At 61.0% G+C, this 17,460-nt stretch overlaps 2 protein-coding genes across 6 annotated transcripts; one reads left to right on the top strand and one right to left on the bottom strand.

Annotated features, from left to right (window-relative positions):
• The first annotated feature begins 67 nt into the window (after window positions 1-67).
• ALG3 (ALG3 alpha-1,3- mannosyltransferase) lies at window positions 68-3,422 on the top strand. Its single transcript, XM_050308159.1, has 9 exons — window positions 68-218; window positions 923-1,022; window positions 1,108-1,255; window positions 1,420-1,580; window positions 1,695-1,815; window positions 2,083-2,288; window positions 2,525-2,602; window positions 2,787-2,930; window positions 3,034-3,422. The coding sequence occupies exons 1-9, from the start codon at window positions 68-70 to the stop codon at window positions 3,221-3,223; spliced, it is 1,299 nt and encodes a 432-aa protein (XP_050164116.1). The 3' UTR covers window positions 3,224-3,422.
• Window positions 3,423-3,813: 391 nt separating this feature from the next.
• VWA5B2 (von Willebrand factor A domain containing 5B2) lies at window positions 3,814-15,641 on the bottom strand. Of its 5 annotated transcripts, none has more exons than XM_050308156.1 (22): window positions 15,441-15,641; window positions 11,982-12,137; window positions 11,411-11,572; window positions 10,866-11,091; window positions 10,606-10,760; window positions 10,069-10,200; window positions 9,833-9,957; window positions 9,539-9,715; window positions 9,346-9,456; window positions 9,028-9,230; window positions 8,617-8,731; window positions 8,355-8,540; window positions 8,093-8,252; window positions 7,727-8,016; window positions 6,403-6,628; window positions 5,973-6,317; window positions 5,761-5,898; window positions 5,565-5,684; window positions 5,297-5,374; window positions 5,015-5,084; window positions 4,683-4,791; window positions 3,814-4,440 (listed from the first exon to the last, which is right to left on the bottom strand). In XM_050308156.1, the coding sequence occupies exons 2-22, from the start codon at window positions 12,118-12,120 to the stop codon at window positions 3,832-3,834; spliced, it is 3,876 nt and encodes a 1,291-aa protein (XP_050164113.1). In that variant the 5' UTR covers window positions 12,121-12,137; window positions 15,441-15,641; the 3' UTR covers window positions 3,814-3,831. The 5 variants fall into 5 exon arrangements, with proteins under 5 accessions (XP_050164113.1, XP_050164115.1, XP_050164112.1 ...); XM_050308158.1 differs by having other exon boundaries at window positions 10,878-11,091; XM_050308155.1 differs by having other exon boundaries at window positions 4,683-5,374; window positions 8,355-8,385; window positions 8,482-8,540.
• Between the last annotated feature and the right edge of the window lie 1,819 nt (window positions 15,642-17,460).

Raw genomic sequence — 17,460 nt, 5'->3', positions numbered from 1 at the left:
ACGTGCGGCTTCCGGCCCGCGCCGAGTGCGCCGCGCTGAGCGCTCCGGGCGGAAACGCGGGGCGGCAATGGCGGCGGGGCGGGGGGCGGCGGCGCTGCGGCGGGCATGGCGGGAGCGGCGGGCGGCGCTGCTGGAGCCCCGCTACACCCCGCTGGTGGCCGCCTGCCTGTGCCTGGCCGAGGGCGGCGTCAACCTCTGGGTCATCCGCAGGGTGCCGTGTGAGTGCCGCGGCCCGGGCCGGTGCGGCGCTGGCCCCGCGGGGGCTGCGGGGACGGTCCGGGGCGGTGCGGGGCGGTGCGGGGGCAGTGACAGTGACAGTGACAATGACAGTGACAGTGACAGCTCGGCCCCGGGGGGGCGGCGAGGAGGGGCTGGCCCTGGGGCGGGGATCCCGCGGGCGGGGGACAGGGCCGCTCCGGCCCCGGCGGGGAACAGGCATCCCCTGGCAGGGGTCGGGCTGGGGGTCCTGGGTAGGAGCGGGGGCGTGCAGAAGTGGACTGGGGGTCCTGGACGGGGATGGGGTGGCCAAAGGGGTGGGAAGGGGGCCTTGGAAGGGGCCGGGGGTTTTAGAAGGGATGGGAGGGATGCAGGGGTGGGCTGGGGGTCCTGGAGGGGTCAGAGAAGGACACAGGGATGGGATGGGGGTCCTGGATGAGCGCAGCGATGCACTCAGGGATGGGCTGGGGGGCTCTGGGTAGGACGGTGGGGGGATGCAGGGGTGGGCTGGGGGTCCAGCAGCACACAGAGGGGTCAGCCTGGGGCCCTGGATGGGGCTGGGGCCAGGAGAGCAGAGCTTGGGCTGGCAGCATGGCAGGGAGGCACAGGGACAGGTTGGCGGGTCTGGAGGTGGATAAGCCCCCACATGCCCTGCAGTGCTCCCCGGCCCCCCTTGCCCCACCTGACCCCCTCTCTGTCCTCACAGACACTGAGATCGACTGGAAGGCCTACATGCAGGAGGTGGAGGGTTTCGCCAACGGGACCCTGGACTACACCCAGCTGAAGGGTGACACGGGACCACTGGTGTGAGTGAGGGACACCCAGCTCCCTGGGACTGGTGGCTCCCAGAGGGGCCGCAGGGCCTGGCCCCTCACTCCCATCTCCCCACAGTTACCCTGCTGGCTTCGTTTACATCTTCCTCGGGCTGTACCACGCCACGGGCCATGGCTCCGACATCCGACTGGCGCAGTATCTCTTCGCTGCCCTCTACCTGCTCAACCTCCTCCTTGTCTTCCGCATCTACTGCCGAACCAACAAGGTACCCTGGGGCCAGGGCCCGTGCAGGCCGTCTCAGGGCCTGCCCTGCACTGCTGAATCCTCACCCCGGCAACACGGGCAGGGCTCTCAGGTTTGGAGGGGCTCAGAGGCAGCAGGGGCTCAGTGACAGCGTGCTGACCCTTGTGTGCCTCTGCCTCCTGCAAGGTCCCCCCGTACGTTTTCTTCTTCATGTGCTGTGCCTCGTACCGCATCCACTCCATCTTTGTGCTGCGGCTCTTCAATGACCCCGTGGCCATGGCCATCCTCTTCCTCGCCATCAACCTCTTCCTGGAGGAGCGCTGGTCCTGGGGTTGCCTCCTCTTCAGGTAAGGAGCTGGGGGCCTGAGCCAGCTGGGCCCTGGGGAGGAGGCTGTGCTGGGCTCGGGGGCTGCCCGGGCTCCTGTGTGGGATCCGAAGTGGTAACGCAGCTTCCCGCTCAGCCTGGCTGTGTCTGTGAAGATGAACATCCTGCTCTTCGCACCTGGACTCCTCTTCCTTCTCCTGCGGCGCTTCGGTCTCCTGGGCTGTATCCCCAAGCTCTGCATCTGTGCCCTGCTCCAGGTGGGTCCCTGCTTGCAGTAGCTACAGGAGCAAGGAATAGTGGGCTGCCTGGCTGTGTCACAGCATCCTGCCGGGCTGGAGAGCCATGGGTGGGTACAGTGGCACCAGCAGCTGTGCTGGCCCCATGCAACAAGCTGGAGGTTGATAAATAATCTAATTCACGGGGCTTTCATCTTTGGATGAGTGTCCCTGTCGCCCCTCATGGCACTGAGGAGGTGACAGAGGTGGCGTACGGCTGCTGCTATGGTGCTGGTATGTCCTTGGCAGGTGGTTCTAGGGCTGCCCTTCCTCCTGGTAAACCCTATAGGGTACCTGACCCGCTCCTTCGACCTGGGCCGCCAGTTCCAGTTCAAATGGACGGTGAACTGGCGCTTCCTCCCAGAAGAGGTTTTCCAGAATCGGGCTTTCCACACCGCGCTGCTCCTGGCTCACCTGGCTGGCCTGGGGCTCTTCGCACTGCGCCGGTGGCACAGGTGAGAGCTGGGGTTCCCCTTGGGTGCTGGTCCCTGCCAGTCCCCATAGCGCAGGATACAGATCCGTGACTCGCCTTCCCCCCCAGTGCTCCACTCCTGGAGTTGCAGGTGGGAGTTGGGGGGTGTTACTGTTTTGTTTTGGGGAGCATGCTGCCCAAGCATCATGGCTCACAGGGGAGGTTTGGGGTGGAAGAGACTTTCAGTAGCTGAGATTGATCTTTGTGCTTCTCCCTCAGTTCCAAAGACAGCATCCTGACTTTGCTGAAGGATCCTGCCAAAAGGAAACCCTCATCCCCTCCCTTGACGGTCAACGATATCCTTTGGCAGGGTGGGCAGCAAGGGCAGGGAGAAGGCAGGGAGGACCTTGGTCAGGCTCCAGGTCCTTCAGTGATGCCAGGACCAGCATCCTGGAGGAAGGAGCTGTGCTGGATAGCTGGGCAGCTGTTGTGGGATCACACCTCCAGCCTCTGATGTTTGCCCCCTTAATGCCAGTGCACAGATTGTCTTCATCCTCTTCTCCTCCAACTTCCTGGGTGTCTGTTGGAGCCGCTCCCTGCACTACCAGTTTTACGTCTGGTATTTCCACACACTGCCCTACTTACTCTGGTGCACCCCAACCAGCAAGCTCGCCCACATGCCCAAGTATGTGCTGCCAGAGAGGGGGAGTACCCAGCTGCTGGGGGTCTGGGAGCAAGGGGGGCTCGTGTATGTCTCCCATGCAGACCCCCAGCTTTTTCCCCTGCAGGGTGCTTCTCCTGGGTGTGATCGAACTCTGTTGGAACACCTACCCCTCCACAGTCTGCAGCTCCCTCTCCCTCCACATCTGCCATGGACTCATCCTGCTCCAGCTCTGGTACGGAACGGCCCCCACGCCGGTGTCACACACCCCCACACCGAGCAGGAAACGCACAGCCACGTCCAAGAAAGCCCAGTGAGAGTGTGGAAGGCCAGACAATGGGAACTGGCCTCTGGGACTGCCACTTCTGCCTGCTCTTTCCCCACCTGGCTCCCAGGCTGCCTGCAGTCATCTCAGGAGAGCCATAAGCCCTGGAACTGTGCAAAGGGGGGTGGTGTGGGGACCCCCAAAAGGCAGGACTTCCGCAATAAAGGGGGCTTTTATGTGCCCTTCCCCAACGTCCTTGTGCTATGATGGTGTCAGAGCAGCTGTCCCTGGACCTGGCTCACCTGGGGGAAGGCAGAACAGCTGCTGGAGCCACAGGCACTCCCTTCCTAGCCCAGGGAGAGGGGGGCCCAGGGCAGGTGAGCAGCCTCTGGGGTGGGGTTAAAACAGAGAATCTGCAAAACAGCTTTGCCTCAAGGTTTGAATTGCCTTGATGGAGCCCAGGAATCCCTCCAGGCCAACTTTTCCTTTTCCCTGTCTGCTCCCTTCCATGGTGGATGGTTGAGAAGGCGGTGACCCCCTCCCAGGATTCTAGTGAGCCCTGATGTGGCCTGAATGGAGCCGACGGCTTGCTGCCCATAAGAGAGACGCCAGTGCAGATGGCTCGGAGCCAGGTGTCTTTATTGGCCCCGCGGGTGGCTGTCAGACGTTGTTGGGGTTGTAGCACAGCATGTTCAGCTTGATGTTCTCATCCCAGTGACGCAGCAGCAGGAACAAGTGCCTGGCTGCCCCTTTGAGGCAGCCCACGTCCACCCCCTCGGGCAGCTGCTGCGCCTGCAGCCACGCATCTGCCTTGGCCGCCACCAGCTCCCACTCCTCAAAGAATCCAGCACAGCGATGTTCCAGCCACGCCAAGGCCACTGCTGTGGCCCAGCTGGCACTCTCCAGGTCCTCCGGTGCCATGTCCTGACAGCTCACACCAGCCTCGGAGGGGGCAGCTGAGTGGGGGCAGGTGTCGGACTCGGAGCCGTGCCCGCTGTCCGCCTGCGCCCATACGGCTGCGCTGGGCACCTCGGAGCAAGTGCTCCGGGATGGGGGCGAGCTGGGCTGTGGGTCTGTGGTGGGCTCCTCGCCCTCCTCGCCAGTGGACCCTGCCTTGGGGCTGCTCCTGGCCCCTGGGGACACGGGGCTGAGGCTGGCACGGTGGGAGGCGTAGGGGGAGGCCCGGCGCAGGCGGTCCAGGGGGATCTGCACCACTTCGGAGAAGCTCTCGGTGAGCTGGAATGGCCCCGTGGCTTGTTGCAGCTGCACCTGCAAAGGGAAGACAGGGCTGCAGGAGTGTCCCTGGGGCACAGGGACAATCCAGTGGCCCCCAAAATGCCGGCCAAGATCCTCAGAGACATTCAAGGAGGCAGCAGGGCTGAGCAGGCACCTACCAGGATTGCATCTTCTGCTGTTGGTGCTGCTGGGTGTGACCTGGGCAGCTTGGCTGGCACCCAGCAGGGAATGTCCCCCCAGTGGGATGGGGATAGGGACTGGGATGGGGTCCTTACCAGTGGGAGGTAGTCATGGATCACATGGTTGCTGGAGCACTCGCTTTCCGGGCTGAGGCACTGCGGGCGCAGCGCCAGGCTGGGACCCCTGCGCCTGCTCAGGCTAAACCTGTGGGGCAACAGGCAATGTAACAGGGCGGGGGGAAGTTCCCAAAGGGCAGCTGGACCCCAGCCTGCTGCAGGGAAGGGGCTGGAGCCCCAAATCCCCCACTTATGCTGCAGGAGCTGGCAGAGGACATTGGACCAGCAGCACCCAAAAAGTGGTATTGTTCCCCTCTCCCCACAACATGCCATTTTTTGGTCCCTTGCATCCCCCCATCCCACAGCGTCACCTGGAGCCAGCGATGCTCTCTGTGGATTTCTGGGAGCCCATGGAGGTGGTGGAGGGGCTGGATGGAGGCCCTGCAAGGGGGAAGAGCTGAGCACAGCGGGAACATGATGCACGCAGAGGTGCATCCCATTCCCCGCCACCTGGTACAGTGGCTCAGCCTGTGTGCCCAGGGTGGAGAGGGCACAGTGGATGCTCCAGCTCTCAGCTGCCAGCAGTAGGGTGTCAGAGTGCCCCCTGTGTCCCCCCCTCATCCATCCCTTGGTCCCTGCCAGCCTGGACACACCGTTTGAGCAGTTCTGCTTTTCCCAGCCGTAGGTGGGGGAGGAGATGCTGGCTGGAGTCCTGGGGGTCTCGTCTTGCTCTGCAAAAGAGCAAAGTCCTGAGGGGCCCTGAGCTCCAGGAAGCCTCATCACTCACAGCTGCTGCCTCTTTCCAGGCATCCACAACACTCCAGGCAGGACCAGACCCATGCAACCACCAGCTGAGGATCCCCAGGGACCCCTGTGCCAGTCCCTCGGAAGCATAAGCTGAATAAAGGCCTGAGTTGGTACCTGCAGTGCCAGGGGCCTCATCCTGCTCTTCTGCATGCTGGTGCTGGCCCTGCCCAGCTGAGGAGCTGCGGTGGTGCCAGTTCCCTGCCGCAGCAGCTCGTGTCCGGCTGGCTGAGCCAGCTGCAAGGGATGATGCCACTTCAACCCTCTGTCCCCTCACTGCCTCCTCCCCATCCTACCAGACCCTTGTCCATACCTGTGCTCCACACCTCGGGGGCTGCAGGCAGTGCTGCCTGTGTGGCACTGTCCACAGGCACCAGGCGGGTGTAGAGGGAAGGCACATTGCAGGCTTTGCTGGTTTGCACGGCTTTCAGGCGAAACCGGCGGGCAAAACCTGGCGAGAGCAAGGTGTTTAGGGAGAGAGAAATGCCAGGGCTGCCCTGAGGGGGGACACGCACTGGCACCCACCCTGCTCCAGCTCAGCTTCCCGCTGTGCCGCGCTCTCATTGTCCCGGATGATGGAGCGCGCTGCCAGGCGGTGCAGCGGCTTGTCCCAGGCCTTGGCCCCCCGGCGCGGTGGGTCCTCCCTGCCCAGCCCCTCTTGGGGCTGCAGCAGTGACTCCAGTGAGGCTGTCACTTCCCAGGACACAGGCTTGCCAGCTCGCAGGGCGTGGATCACCACCTGGCAGCGCAGGGGCAGGCTGGCATCACCCAGGCTGGGCTGCCTCGGCTCAGGTGCTGGTGAGGTGCTGAAGAGGTAGGAGGGCTCCAGCAGCATGTCCCAGTCCAGGGGTGTGGGCGAGAGGAGGTTATCTGGGCAATGGCAAGGTTTGGGATCAGCAAGGCAGGGGCACCTGACTCTCTCCCCACCGCCCTTGTCCCCAGAGGCAGCACACACTTGACTCCACTGTGTTGGGCTGCATTTGCCGTGCTTGGGGTCCAAGCTCATCCAGCTGCCCCTGCAGGGACTGGTTCCTCTTCTGCGACACCTTCTCCAGGGCCCGGCACAGCCGGTGGGTGTCCAGCTCTCCGTGCGGTGTGGAAAAGCTGCGTCCAGCCAAGGCACCACGTGCCAGCACCTTCTTCTGTCGTGCCAGCTCCTCTGTGCTCAGGGCCACCGTCACCTGTGGTGGGGACAAGGCTGTTGTCAAGCCCGGCAAAGGTGTTGGCACAGAGCCCAGATTGCACCGAGCCATGATGTGGCATCTGCACCCCTCTGGTCGATGGCTGGAGCCACTGGCTGTTGCCAGCCCCACTACTCTGCAGGCTGGCACCAGCAGCCTCCCAGGATGCTCGCCTGGCTCCATACACGTGGGAAGAACCCAGACAGGAGTTTGCAAACATCCCTGGGGACTGACTCAGGCTGATGCTGGAGTTGCCAGGGATTTGTGTGTGTGCAGGAAGCGGGGTTAGCCAGGATGTTCAGGTTGGATGATGCTACAGTGGGATGCAGTCCCCAGAGCAGAGTGATGTCCCCACACTAAGATGCTTCCCCTAAAAGCCATGTCAGGGCAGCGGCACCCAAACCACCTCTCGCCCAGGCAGCAGGGAGCCTGGGAGGATCATTTACACTGCAAAGAAATCACTTACGCTTGACATTTCGACAGCAAAGGTCACCAGCTGTGCTGCTGTGCGATGAGAGCGGGTTACCTAACCCATGCCACGGGAAGGAGCATGTCCTGGGGCTGGGGGACAGCTGGCCTCGCCCGTCCTCAGGGCCATCATCACCAGGGCAGCTGCCTCTCCCCATCCCAGTGACCCAGCTGGGTTTTAAGCCCAGGTACGAAGCAGCAGGGATGTGGCCCATCGCTAATGAAGCATCTGGCAGCATTTGCTGAGAGCTGAAGGAGCCAGGCAGGAGCTCAGCCAGCCGGCCCCTCCTCTCAGCAGATTTGTTACCTGATGCCGGCCCAGTTATTTTCACTTGGTTTCTGTGGCATCAAGGAGGCACTGAGCAGGCTCAGGGGTCTGTTAGACACCCAGCTGATGGCTGGCCAGGGACACTGGGGGACCAGCGGCTTGGTCCCCAGCTGTCCCACTCCAGCAGTGAAAACCACCCAAAGAACCTCCTCATGACACCCATGGCTGATCCTTGCTTGAAATTCAGGCTACAGCACTCCGCTTCCCAGCCCAGTAGCCATGTGCCTGGGCACAGCAGAGCAGCAAGACCCCAGCTTAGTCAGGGACAACCCCAAGCCCCTGGACTCCACTGACATCCTTACCTTGGTGCCAGCTGGGGCGGAGGGCAGTGGGGCAGATTTGGTGGAGGATTCACAGAGGGACAGACTCTTCTGGCCCTGCTGGGAGGTGACATCGGCACCAGGGGCCAAAGAGCCTCCCTCAGGGGCTACATCCCGAGAGCCAGTGGACTCACTGCTGGTGGAGCTGCGGGAGAGCAGCCCCCGGCTGTGGTCAGTGCTGACAGAACAGTGTGTCAAGACATACTGCTCCTGGATGTAGGAGGGTTGGTAAATCCGCTTCCAGATGTCTCCCCCCGATATGGGATCGATACCTGCCCAATGAACAGACACCCTGTCAGCCCATAGCTCCCATACCTGCTCCCCACTCTGGCCCTGGCCCCCACTCACTCCGCTCTGACACCTCCGTACTCCCAGCAAAAAGCTCCAGGGAGGCATCCCCAGATCCTGGGTTGCTCTGGCGTGGCTGGTGGCTCTCCCCAGGACTGGGCACCTCCTCCTGGGAGGGAAAGGCTGAGCCCCGGGAACATCGGCGAGCCCCTTCCCGGCCCTAAGGGAAAGAGGGCACCACCATCAGCCCCCTGGTCTGGGTAGAAGCCAGCAGCGCCGGGAGCGTGCCATCCTCCACGCGCCAGAGTGGTGCCAGTCATACCGGGGGGTGCCTGTTGCCAAAGCGGGCGATGCTGTAGAGGACGCAGTAGCTGATGAGGCAGTCGCCAGGGTAGAGAGCTGGGAGCTCGGTGGGGGAGAGCAGAGCCTCCATGCTGTCGGGGACGTACCAGTCGATGGTGATGTCGCTGACGGCCGGCTCGATCGCCTTCTTCAGGGACTTGATCAGCTGGGGTGGGGAGAGGACAAGGTGTCAGACACGGCAGTGCCCCCAGGGCCCCCCGTTGCCCCTGCCTGGGCATTACCTTGGGCTGCAGCCTCTCGGCCGGGCTCAGGAACTCAGCACGGCCCCGGCTCACCCTGGCCATGCCCTTCAGCAGCCGCCGGCAAGCCCGCGGGCCCATGCCAAAGCTGAAGCACCTGCAAGAGAGATGGGTAATGGAAAGCCATGGCCGGGCTGGTGCCAGTGTCTGGCAAGCCCAGTGGTGAGCTCAGCAGCAGGGCTGGAATGTCTGGTAGCTGGAGTGCTGCCCTGGCTGCACGCTGGGCTCTGCCACCCCGGGGAGAGCCAAGACAGTGGGTTGAGGGATGTGATGGGTGAAGGACAGCCTCGGGGCTGGAGGAGGTGAGACTTTGGGCTGCACAAAGTGAAATAGGTGAGAACAGCACAGGGGATATGGAGAACACCGTGACCTGCCGCAGTGCCAGTGCTGTACCTGACGGTGCTGGCCTGCCTGCGCACCAGCCGGAGGATCCTGCCTGCATTGCCCACAGCTGTGCCAGTGAAGAGGAAGAGCTGGCGGGGGTATCCGTGGTGGAGGGGCTGTGCCAACGCCCAGCCCAGGGCTGCCAGCAGGTTGGTGTTGCTGGAGTCTACCCGCAGCCCACCAAGGTGCTCACAGGCACAGCGCAGGGTCTCCTGTCAGCACAGAGAGCCAGCCTCACAGCAGTCCCTCAGCTCAACAGCCCCAGCCCCAGGGAGCTGGGGCAGGGACGGAGAGGGGCTGGTGGGGGGCTTTGCCTGCAGCACTCACGTTGCTGCAGAGGCGACTGGATGGGAAGAGTGGCTTGACATTGGCACCAAAGCTGGCAATGTTGAGCAGGGTCCCTGATGGGAGGCTCTTCAAGGCCACCAGCAAAGCCTCCTGGGGTGACATTGGGGACCAGGGAGTGTTGCTAAGGACCAGCCACCCAGGGAGCATCCCTGGACCCCTCGCCGTGCCTCACCTTGACCTTTTCAAGGTCTGGGCTGCTTGTGGAGCTGCTGTGGTCGATGAGGAAGAGGATCTCACGGGTGACACTCTGCAGGTCCCCAGGGATGCCCTCCACCGCTGGGCAGAAGTTCAGCATCAGCACAGGGTTGGGGAAGATGTCTTTGTGGAAACGCCTCTGCACAAAAGCCACCTGCGAGCCAGGCAGGTCAGGAGCTTTCTCACACCACCTGGACCATGTCAGGGTCTTCCTCACCCACATGCCAGCACCTCTCCCCCTTCCTCCTCCCTGGTGGGCCAGCATTGTCACCTGTCTCTCGCCACTGCTGTCCTTCCTGGCAATCCGCACATAATCCCGGCGGCTCCGGATGTGGGCCTCATACTCGGGGTATGTCATGGTGCCATCTTCAATCACCAGGTGGGGTTGGTGGGGCTCTGAGGGACACAGGAGAGTTTGGAGCCAGCCTGTGCCACAAGGGGCTGGGCAATACTCAGGATGGTTTTGGGGTGATGCCCCAACCCGCCAAGAGCACCGTCCCCTCTCACCACAAGGGTAGAGGATGATCTCCAGGTCGCTGTCGTAGCGGTGGGGCTCAGCCAGGGTGACGCAGGTGGTGGTGGCAGAACTGGCCCAAGGGTCCGCATCAGCTCTCAGGGCATGGGATGGGCTCTCCAGCCCTGCGGAGAGAGCAGTGCAGCAGGGCAGCCCCTCACACACCCCCTCCTCGACCCCCCCACCCACCACACTCCACAGCAATGCCTACTCCCTGCCAGATCTAATGGGATTAACTGGGCAAGCAGCCAGGAGCACATCCCCATCCCCACCTCCTCACCCATCCTCTCCCCTATCCATCGTGTCTCCCTGGGTCACAGGAGGCTGTTGACCTAAAGCTTCTCAAACACACAGGCAGGGTGACTTTGAGGGGTCCCAGCCCCAAGGGTGGGATGGGGAAAGGGCTTCTTCCCCTGCAGGGAGTGCAAGAGGATGCCCAGGGACAGGGGCTCACGTCCTCCTAGAAGCATGGAGGAACCAGGGGACACGACACCACCAAGAACTGATACCACCCAAGCCGTCCTCGCTACCTGCCAGCAAGCAGGGGCCCTTCACCAGCAGCTCGAAGGCAAATTCATAAGGAAAAGGGTTGCAGGGTCGTCCCCGAAAGACATCCATGCTCTCCACAGGTGCCATGGTGGGTGTTTGGCTCCGGGCACCTGGCCCCCCGAAACAGCTGGTGGGGCTGCAAGGGGAGAGCGGGTGATGGCTCCTGCCCTCTCTCCCCCCTTGCCCAGCATTTGCATCCCCCCCCCAGGATGGTGGAGACTGAGGAAGCCATGAAAATCACCATAGGGCCAACCTGTCGTCACACAAGCTTGCCGGCTCGCTCTCGGGGTCGGAGGGGACGCGGGGCGTGAGCACGGGGGGCAGGAGGAGGCGCAGGGCCCCGTCCGGCAGCGTGGGCAGCTCCTGCGCCGTGCTCAGGGTGACAGCCAGGCTCTCCGATGGGCACAGCGTGCCCGTGACGATGATGAAGGTGGAACGCTCTGCATCTTCATCCAGGACAATGTGGCCTGGGCAGGGGAGGGATGGGAGCGGAGTCAGCAAGGCGTATGGGGTTGTGGAGGAGGGCATTAATGGCCCTGACTGCTCTCAAAGATGGCAGCAGAGAACAGGCATGTGGGCCATGCAAAAGATGGGCAGAGCCCTGGGAGAGGTGGAGGGAGCGGAAAGGAGGTGCTGAGATTTCCAGCCCCAGACACCCCCCAGAAGATGCTGGGGTGGCCTGGCAGGGGCTTCCAGCCCCTTATATCCCCCCACACTTCACCCCTGCCCATTCTGAGCCTCCCGGCCAGGAACAGCCAACAGCACCACCCAAACCACAGCACTTACCACTGGCACAGCGGCACGGCCGGCCGGGGCTGGGGCTGCACTGGAGGCAGCAGTCCTGCGCCCGGTGCCGGTTCTGCACCTGGAATGTCACCCGCCGGCTGCCCACTGCTGCCTCAAAGCCAGCCACCACCTCCGACTCCTCCAGGGGGTAGATGAAGATGCCTGCAGGCGGGAGAGAGCCCCGAGGCAGATCCCAGCATGGCTGAATCCGTGGCACTGAATAGCCCGTGGTAGCCCTGCTGAGACCCTCTCTGACTTGCAAGGTGATTTAGATGCATGAGAACAAGGCACCATGCAGGAAGGACCCAGAGCCTCAGCAACCCAGAGGGAGGATGCAATCCCCCTCTTTCTCGGTGATGGGAATGTTTTTACTCAGTCTCATTCTCCTCCTGCCCGCAATGGGTGGCAGTGCCCCCACCTCTGCTGGCCTCCACCTTTGCTCCCCAGACTGAGCAACATTTGGGGGTTGGGACACAGGTGGGCTGGAGACAAGATGCTCTTCATCCCAGGGGCTTTTAGAAGGCCGTGCAGGCAGCCTGGGTCTCTGCCAGCCCTGATAACCCCCTCTTACCTTCCACAGGCTCCTCGTGGGGGTTGGTGTACTTGAGGTGAGCAGTGATGCTCAAGGAGTATCCGTTGGCACAAGCCTTCACCGTGGAGCTCTTCAGGGGTAGAGCCTCCCAGGAGGAGAGAGCATAGAGGCCTGGCATGGTCTGTCAGCGTGCAGCTGTGAGCAGAGGGGAGGCAGGGACTGGGTGCTGAGGGACAAAGTCTGCTGCAATGGGTTTCTGCATGCAAGCCATTTCCATCTGCCCAGTCTGCAGTGGGGGCAGGTCTCCAGCCCTCCCTCATCCCAAGATGCTGCTCTTCAGCATCCACAAAACACATACACCTGGTCCCAGGTCTCTGCTCAGACTGGAGCCACAGGAGTCCACAGAGGGCAACAAAACTCCTGTGGGCAGTGGTTACATGCAAGCCCCAAGCCCTGGTAGACAAGCAGGGACTCCTGGATACTGGCTAGCCACACCCAACTCATCTCTCAACCACCCCAGAGCAGCTCCAGAGCCTCCCCAGGCCATCTCTTGCAATGGCTGGGAGAGGAACCTCTGCTGCTCCCATCTCCATTCACCCCCAGAGGTTACCAAGGTAATTTGTTTAAAAAAAAAAACAACAGAAAAACCCCAACCAAAACCAGAAGGGCGAGAAGCCCACAATGTAACTAGGACAAAGACACGAGCAGTGTTTGCTGGGGGTTTAATAATTAACAACAAGGTCAGCGCTGCACTGAAGAACAGCACAGTGGGGAAGGCACTGCAGGGTGGAGCCTGGCAAGTGGACGATCCTCGCCTCTGGGAGAGTAATGCTTTGACCAGAAATGGATGTGTCTGGTGTCCCACCTTTTGGGAGGAAGAGAGGCAATTGGGGATGCCTTCCAGCCAGGGCACAACCCAGTCCACACCTTTCTTCCCCTTGGGGAAAATACCCAGGAGGAGCAGTAATTGTCTGGAGCCAACACAACTCTCTAATATCAGCCCACCCTATGCCATCAAATATTTGTGTAAAGTATTTGTGTCAGCCTTAATGCCGGCTGTGTGGATGTGGGGATGGTGTGGACAGAGTCTGTTCCAGACATGGGTCCGACCTCTGCTCTGTATCCCCTGCCTGCCCCAAGAGCAGCAAGGCTCCCCCCCAACACCATGTGCTGGTACTCCAATGTGCAACATGCCTGGGGCAAGGACAAGGCCAGGTACGAGTAAGCCATCTGGTGCCCCCACTCCAGTGGCCTTCATCCTGGTACAGCTCATAAGAGCATTGGTAATGGGAGGCTTGGGGTGCCCTCGGCACACGGTCACAGAGTGCCTCTCACAGAGCACCCTTGAAAGTGGAGCAGGGATACATCCTTGGAGGCAGCACCAGGAGCAAGCCCACAGCCAGCACAAGGCAGGGAGACTCGCAGAAGTGCAGAAGTGCATTAGCAACATGGCTGCATCCCAGAAAAATCAGTCCATTATGCTGGAGGAGAGACATTTACCTGCTCAACAGGCACTGCAGGGTTATGCTGGCAGGTCCTGGCCACCACCCACTCCCCGCCATCGCCAATCCTTCAACCTGTGTGCAGGACGCTGCACACACTACTGAGCCCCCCAAAGTGCTCTCCCAGAACACAAGGTTGCACAGGGTCCCTGCACAGCCCACTGTTCCCCCACACTGGCTGTGCCACAGATGGGAACATCATCAGCTTGTTCCTGCCCTGACCACAGCACCCAACCAGGCTCTGGAGAGCAGGACTCCCCTGACCCAGCCACATTGAGCCATTAGAGACATATTTCACCCCAAAGCTCTTCCATTTGTTCCCAAGGCACCCAGTTAGATGCTCAGCAACCTGCCCGCTATTTGCCGTGCCACCCATCAGCCAGGTCACTGCCAGCTTGTTTACCAGGGACTTACTGGAGAAGGTGTCCTGGCTGCTTTTTATCACTTCTCTTTACATTTACCCTCACAGAGTAAACAGGGCCCATCTGGCCCTGCCACGCTTTGTGCTGGCTGCTCTAAGCCCTGTGCTAATGAATAAAACCAGACCCGATGGTCCTCACCCCAATCTCTTCGCCCTCTTTCCCCAGGGCCACAAATTGTCCTCAGGTGCCAGCGTGGCATCACCAACAGGTCCCCAGCCCTCTTCCCTTCCCCAGCATGATTTCTAGCACCTTCACAACCTCTTCCTCTTCCTCCCTTCCCACCTACTGCCCACACAAGCTGGTTTAACCAGCAGCATTCCTGGTACAGAGGGGCCACAGGAGGCAGTGGGCAGCTTTCTATGATGGCAGCTAAGTGTCATCTTTGAAGGCAAAGGGGTAACTCTTCCTTAGGTAAGAATAACTCAGGGTTTCTTTATTGCCAATGGTCAGGTTGAGTTTTCCAGTGAGGCTGCTGCAGGGAGTCCAGCTGATCCTCCTTAGCTGTCTGACGAGTTGTCAGAGTTTCACCTGCTGCAGCAACAGCCACCCGTGTCAGAGTTCAGGGTGGTCCCAGAGAAGGAGGGGGCCAGCGCCAGCACAGGCAAACCAAGTGGAAATTTCCACTGGTGACAGATACACAGGCAGGTACAAGAGGAAGGATGGAGGGAGAGGAGACCAAGCCTCTGCAACAATGCCTGGAGTGAGGAAGTGTTGCTGCCTCTCCTGCTCGTCCACATTACCCCTGCTTCCCTCACCTTTTCTCTCTGTGGGACATCCCATGGGGCACAAAGACATAAGGGCAGGATCTATCCCAGCTCCTGGAGCATGGAGAAGGTTGCAGAGGCAGGAGGTGATGGTGCTGCTGTCCTGTGCCTATGGCATGTGCCACTTTGCGGAGACCAAAGACGATTGAAGGGGAAAAGGATTCCCAGATGGGGCAAGGGGTTATCCCCAGCCTGAGTCTCTAGCCTGTAGTACTGTCTGCTTTGTCTGCTGGGAAGTGGAAATAGAGAGCAGAGTCCGCTGCACACACGCATGCAAGCATGCACACACGCCCTAGCTCCGACACCACATCCAGGACCACCACCTCCAGGACCTGTGCTGATGCTCTTGCCTCCCCAGAGCCACTAAAACCCCTGGAAAACCTCAGTCCAATGCCAGGGAACAGTAGTTACTTGCCCTCAACACATCCTAACACAGGCACCCCCCACCCCAAAAAATGTCCAAGTCCCATGGATTTCCCCTGACATGGGCACATCCCAGTGGGGCAGCCCCACAGAAGGGTCCCAGTGCTCCTTCACCACGAGACAGCTGTGGCGTGGGCCAGGGACCGGTTGCAGATACCCTGGAGCATGTTCCCAGCAGTTACTGGAGTCAGCCCTGCCCAGTCCCTGCCGGATGGTGATTTCAGCACTTTCGTGGCCCTGCTACCTCATCTTCCACCTCTCACCCCTCGTGTGAGCCGGGGCTGCACTGCCAGTGGGTGTGCGACTGTGGGACACCAAGGAATCGCAGGACACCTGCAGGGTCCTAGGCCACCGTAGTCCCAGATTCCCCCCCGCCCTAGCCCTTACCTGGAGGAGGAGGAGGAGAAGGAGGAGGATGACACAGGGGCTGCAGGCTTGGCTCAGAACCCACTGGGTCCCTGCCCTGTGCAGAGCCCTCTTCCCTGGGGATGGGTTTCGCTGCCCCTCTGGCTGGATGGCTGCGGTACCCGGGGGATGAGCGGTCCTTCCCTGCCTCTCCCTGCTGCAGGCTCCCTCTCTGGCACTGGCTCCTTCACCGCCCTCGCTCCATCCCTCACTCCCTGTGCCAGCAGCTGAGCTGCTCCAAGCCCAGCCTCATTAAAGAGACACACTCCCTGGTACCGCCGCCCGGGGGGGAGGACGGGGGATGCTCTCACAGGGAATGCTGGGGGTCCCAGGGGATGGCCAACACCCCCAGAGAGTGACAGGAACCAGCAGAGTCAATGGCTGTGGGCTGCTCTGCACCTACAGAATATCACTTTCAAGGAAAACTTGGGCACTGGTGAGACCCCAGGTGATGCTGCAGCACCCAAAACCACAGAGTCTGGCTAAGTGGGACATGTAACCGATCCCTGTGCCCCTTCCCCCCGCTCCCCCCCAAACAAAGCACAGGGCGAAGCAGTCCTCATCAGCCAGCTGAAGTCTCTGGTATAAATGCCATGGGCCACAAGTGTCACAACCAGCTCTGTCAGGAAAGGTCTCAGCCGCCCTGGAACCACCACAAAACAGCCAGATGCTGCACATCCACCCCAAACCCAGGTGCCCTGGGGTCCCACTGGGCTGTCCCCATTAGACTGTAGTGAAATCCCAGCCCTGAGGAGCAGGAGAGAGGGGGAATTCAGGGACAGCCCAACTTTTGTGTGACAAGTATGACAACAACCGCCCCCCCGGGGAGGTGCAGACAGTCAGGAAGTCCCAGTGAAGTCAGGACATGAATGCTGGCAGGGAGATCTTACAGCCTGAGATGCACTGGGAATCCCTCAGCCACCCCTGACAGACCTGTGTTCCCAAGCGGGACCAGAGAAATCCACCTGATTTGGGACTAATCCCTGCCCTGCCTCTTCCAGGCAGCTCCCTGTGCTATAGATAGGACTGTGCTGCTGCAGCTCTTTTTATAGAGCACACAGAGAGGAGTCCCCCACCCCACCCCCAAGCACTGCAGAACCCACCATTGCAGCCATGACAAACCTGGAGCCAGTCCAGGCACAAACTGGGGCAGAAAGCTCCAGCAGCACCACGAAGGGAGCAGTCCCTAGTCCTCGGCAGGTATTTTTGTATCTCACCTCTAAGTTGACCCATATGTCACTACAGCTTCAGCTTCTTGAGACGGGTTTCACAGGTGATGGCAGGAACAACAGAGGGAAATCTTGGTGGGAGGCATCCTTTGCTGCACATAAGACACACTCCCCCTTCTTGACCCCTTACCCTGTGCTTCAAGCAACAATTATCTGGCCAAGAGGCACTCTATGCTTCCCTAGGGTCCTTGCAAGAGCACTCTGAGCCATTCTCTCTCCCATGCGAGATGCCCTACGGCGTGCTGCAAAAGGAGAGAGGAGAGCTGAAGTGTGCAGCTGCTCCCCTTCCCTCTCATTTAGAAAAGAAGGATGCTAACCCATGTATTATCCCTCCTGTGACAGCTGCCAGCTCTGGGAGCTGCTGGAGGCCCCGCACGCACCACAGCACATCCTCACAGCCTGCGGCGTGCACGAGACTCCCGCTCCCATCGTCACGGCAAGTGCTGAGCTGCTCCAGACCCACAAAAAACCCTGTAAGCTTTGATTTTTCTCTGAGATATCATTTCTAGGCCAAGCTGAGGCAAAGAGAGGTGTCCAAATGCGAGTGCTGGGTCAGTGCCACCAGCCAGGGTGGTGGAGCTTGGCCAGCCCACGGTATCAGACGTTGGTCTCGGCGTGACAGCAGGTGAATAACAACAGCATGCACAGCACTGGGGACACAGCTGAATCTCCCCCAGCCCACTGGTGACCACAGCAGCCCCAGGGAGACATAGACAGGCTCCATCCTACTCTGTACAGTGTTCCCAGCAGTGTCAGGCATCAGGCGTGTGTGT

This window comes from Myiozetetes cayanensis, unplaced genomic scaffold (genome assembly GCF_022539395.1).
Source record: "Myiozetetes cayanensis isolate MyiCay16 unplaced genomic scaffold, myiCay2020 scf13, whole genome shotgun sequence".
Taxonomy (NCBI): domain Eukaryota; kingdom Metazoa; phylum Chordata; class Aves; order Passeriformes; family Tyrannidae; genus Myiozetetes; species Myiozetetes cayanensis.
This window is presented reverse-complemented; position numbering and strand designations above follow the sequence as displayed.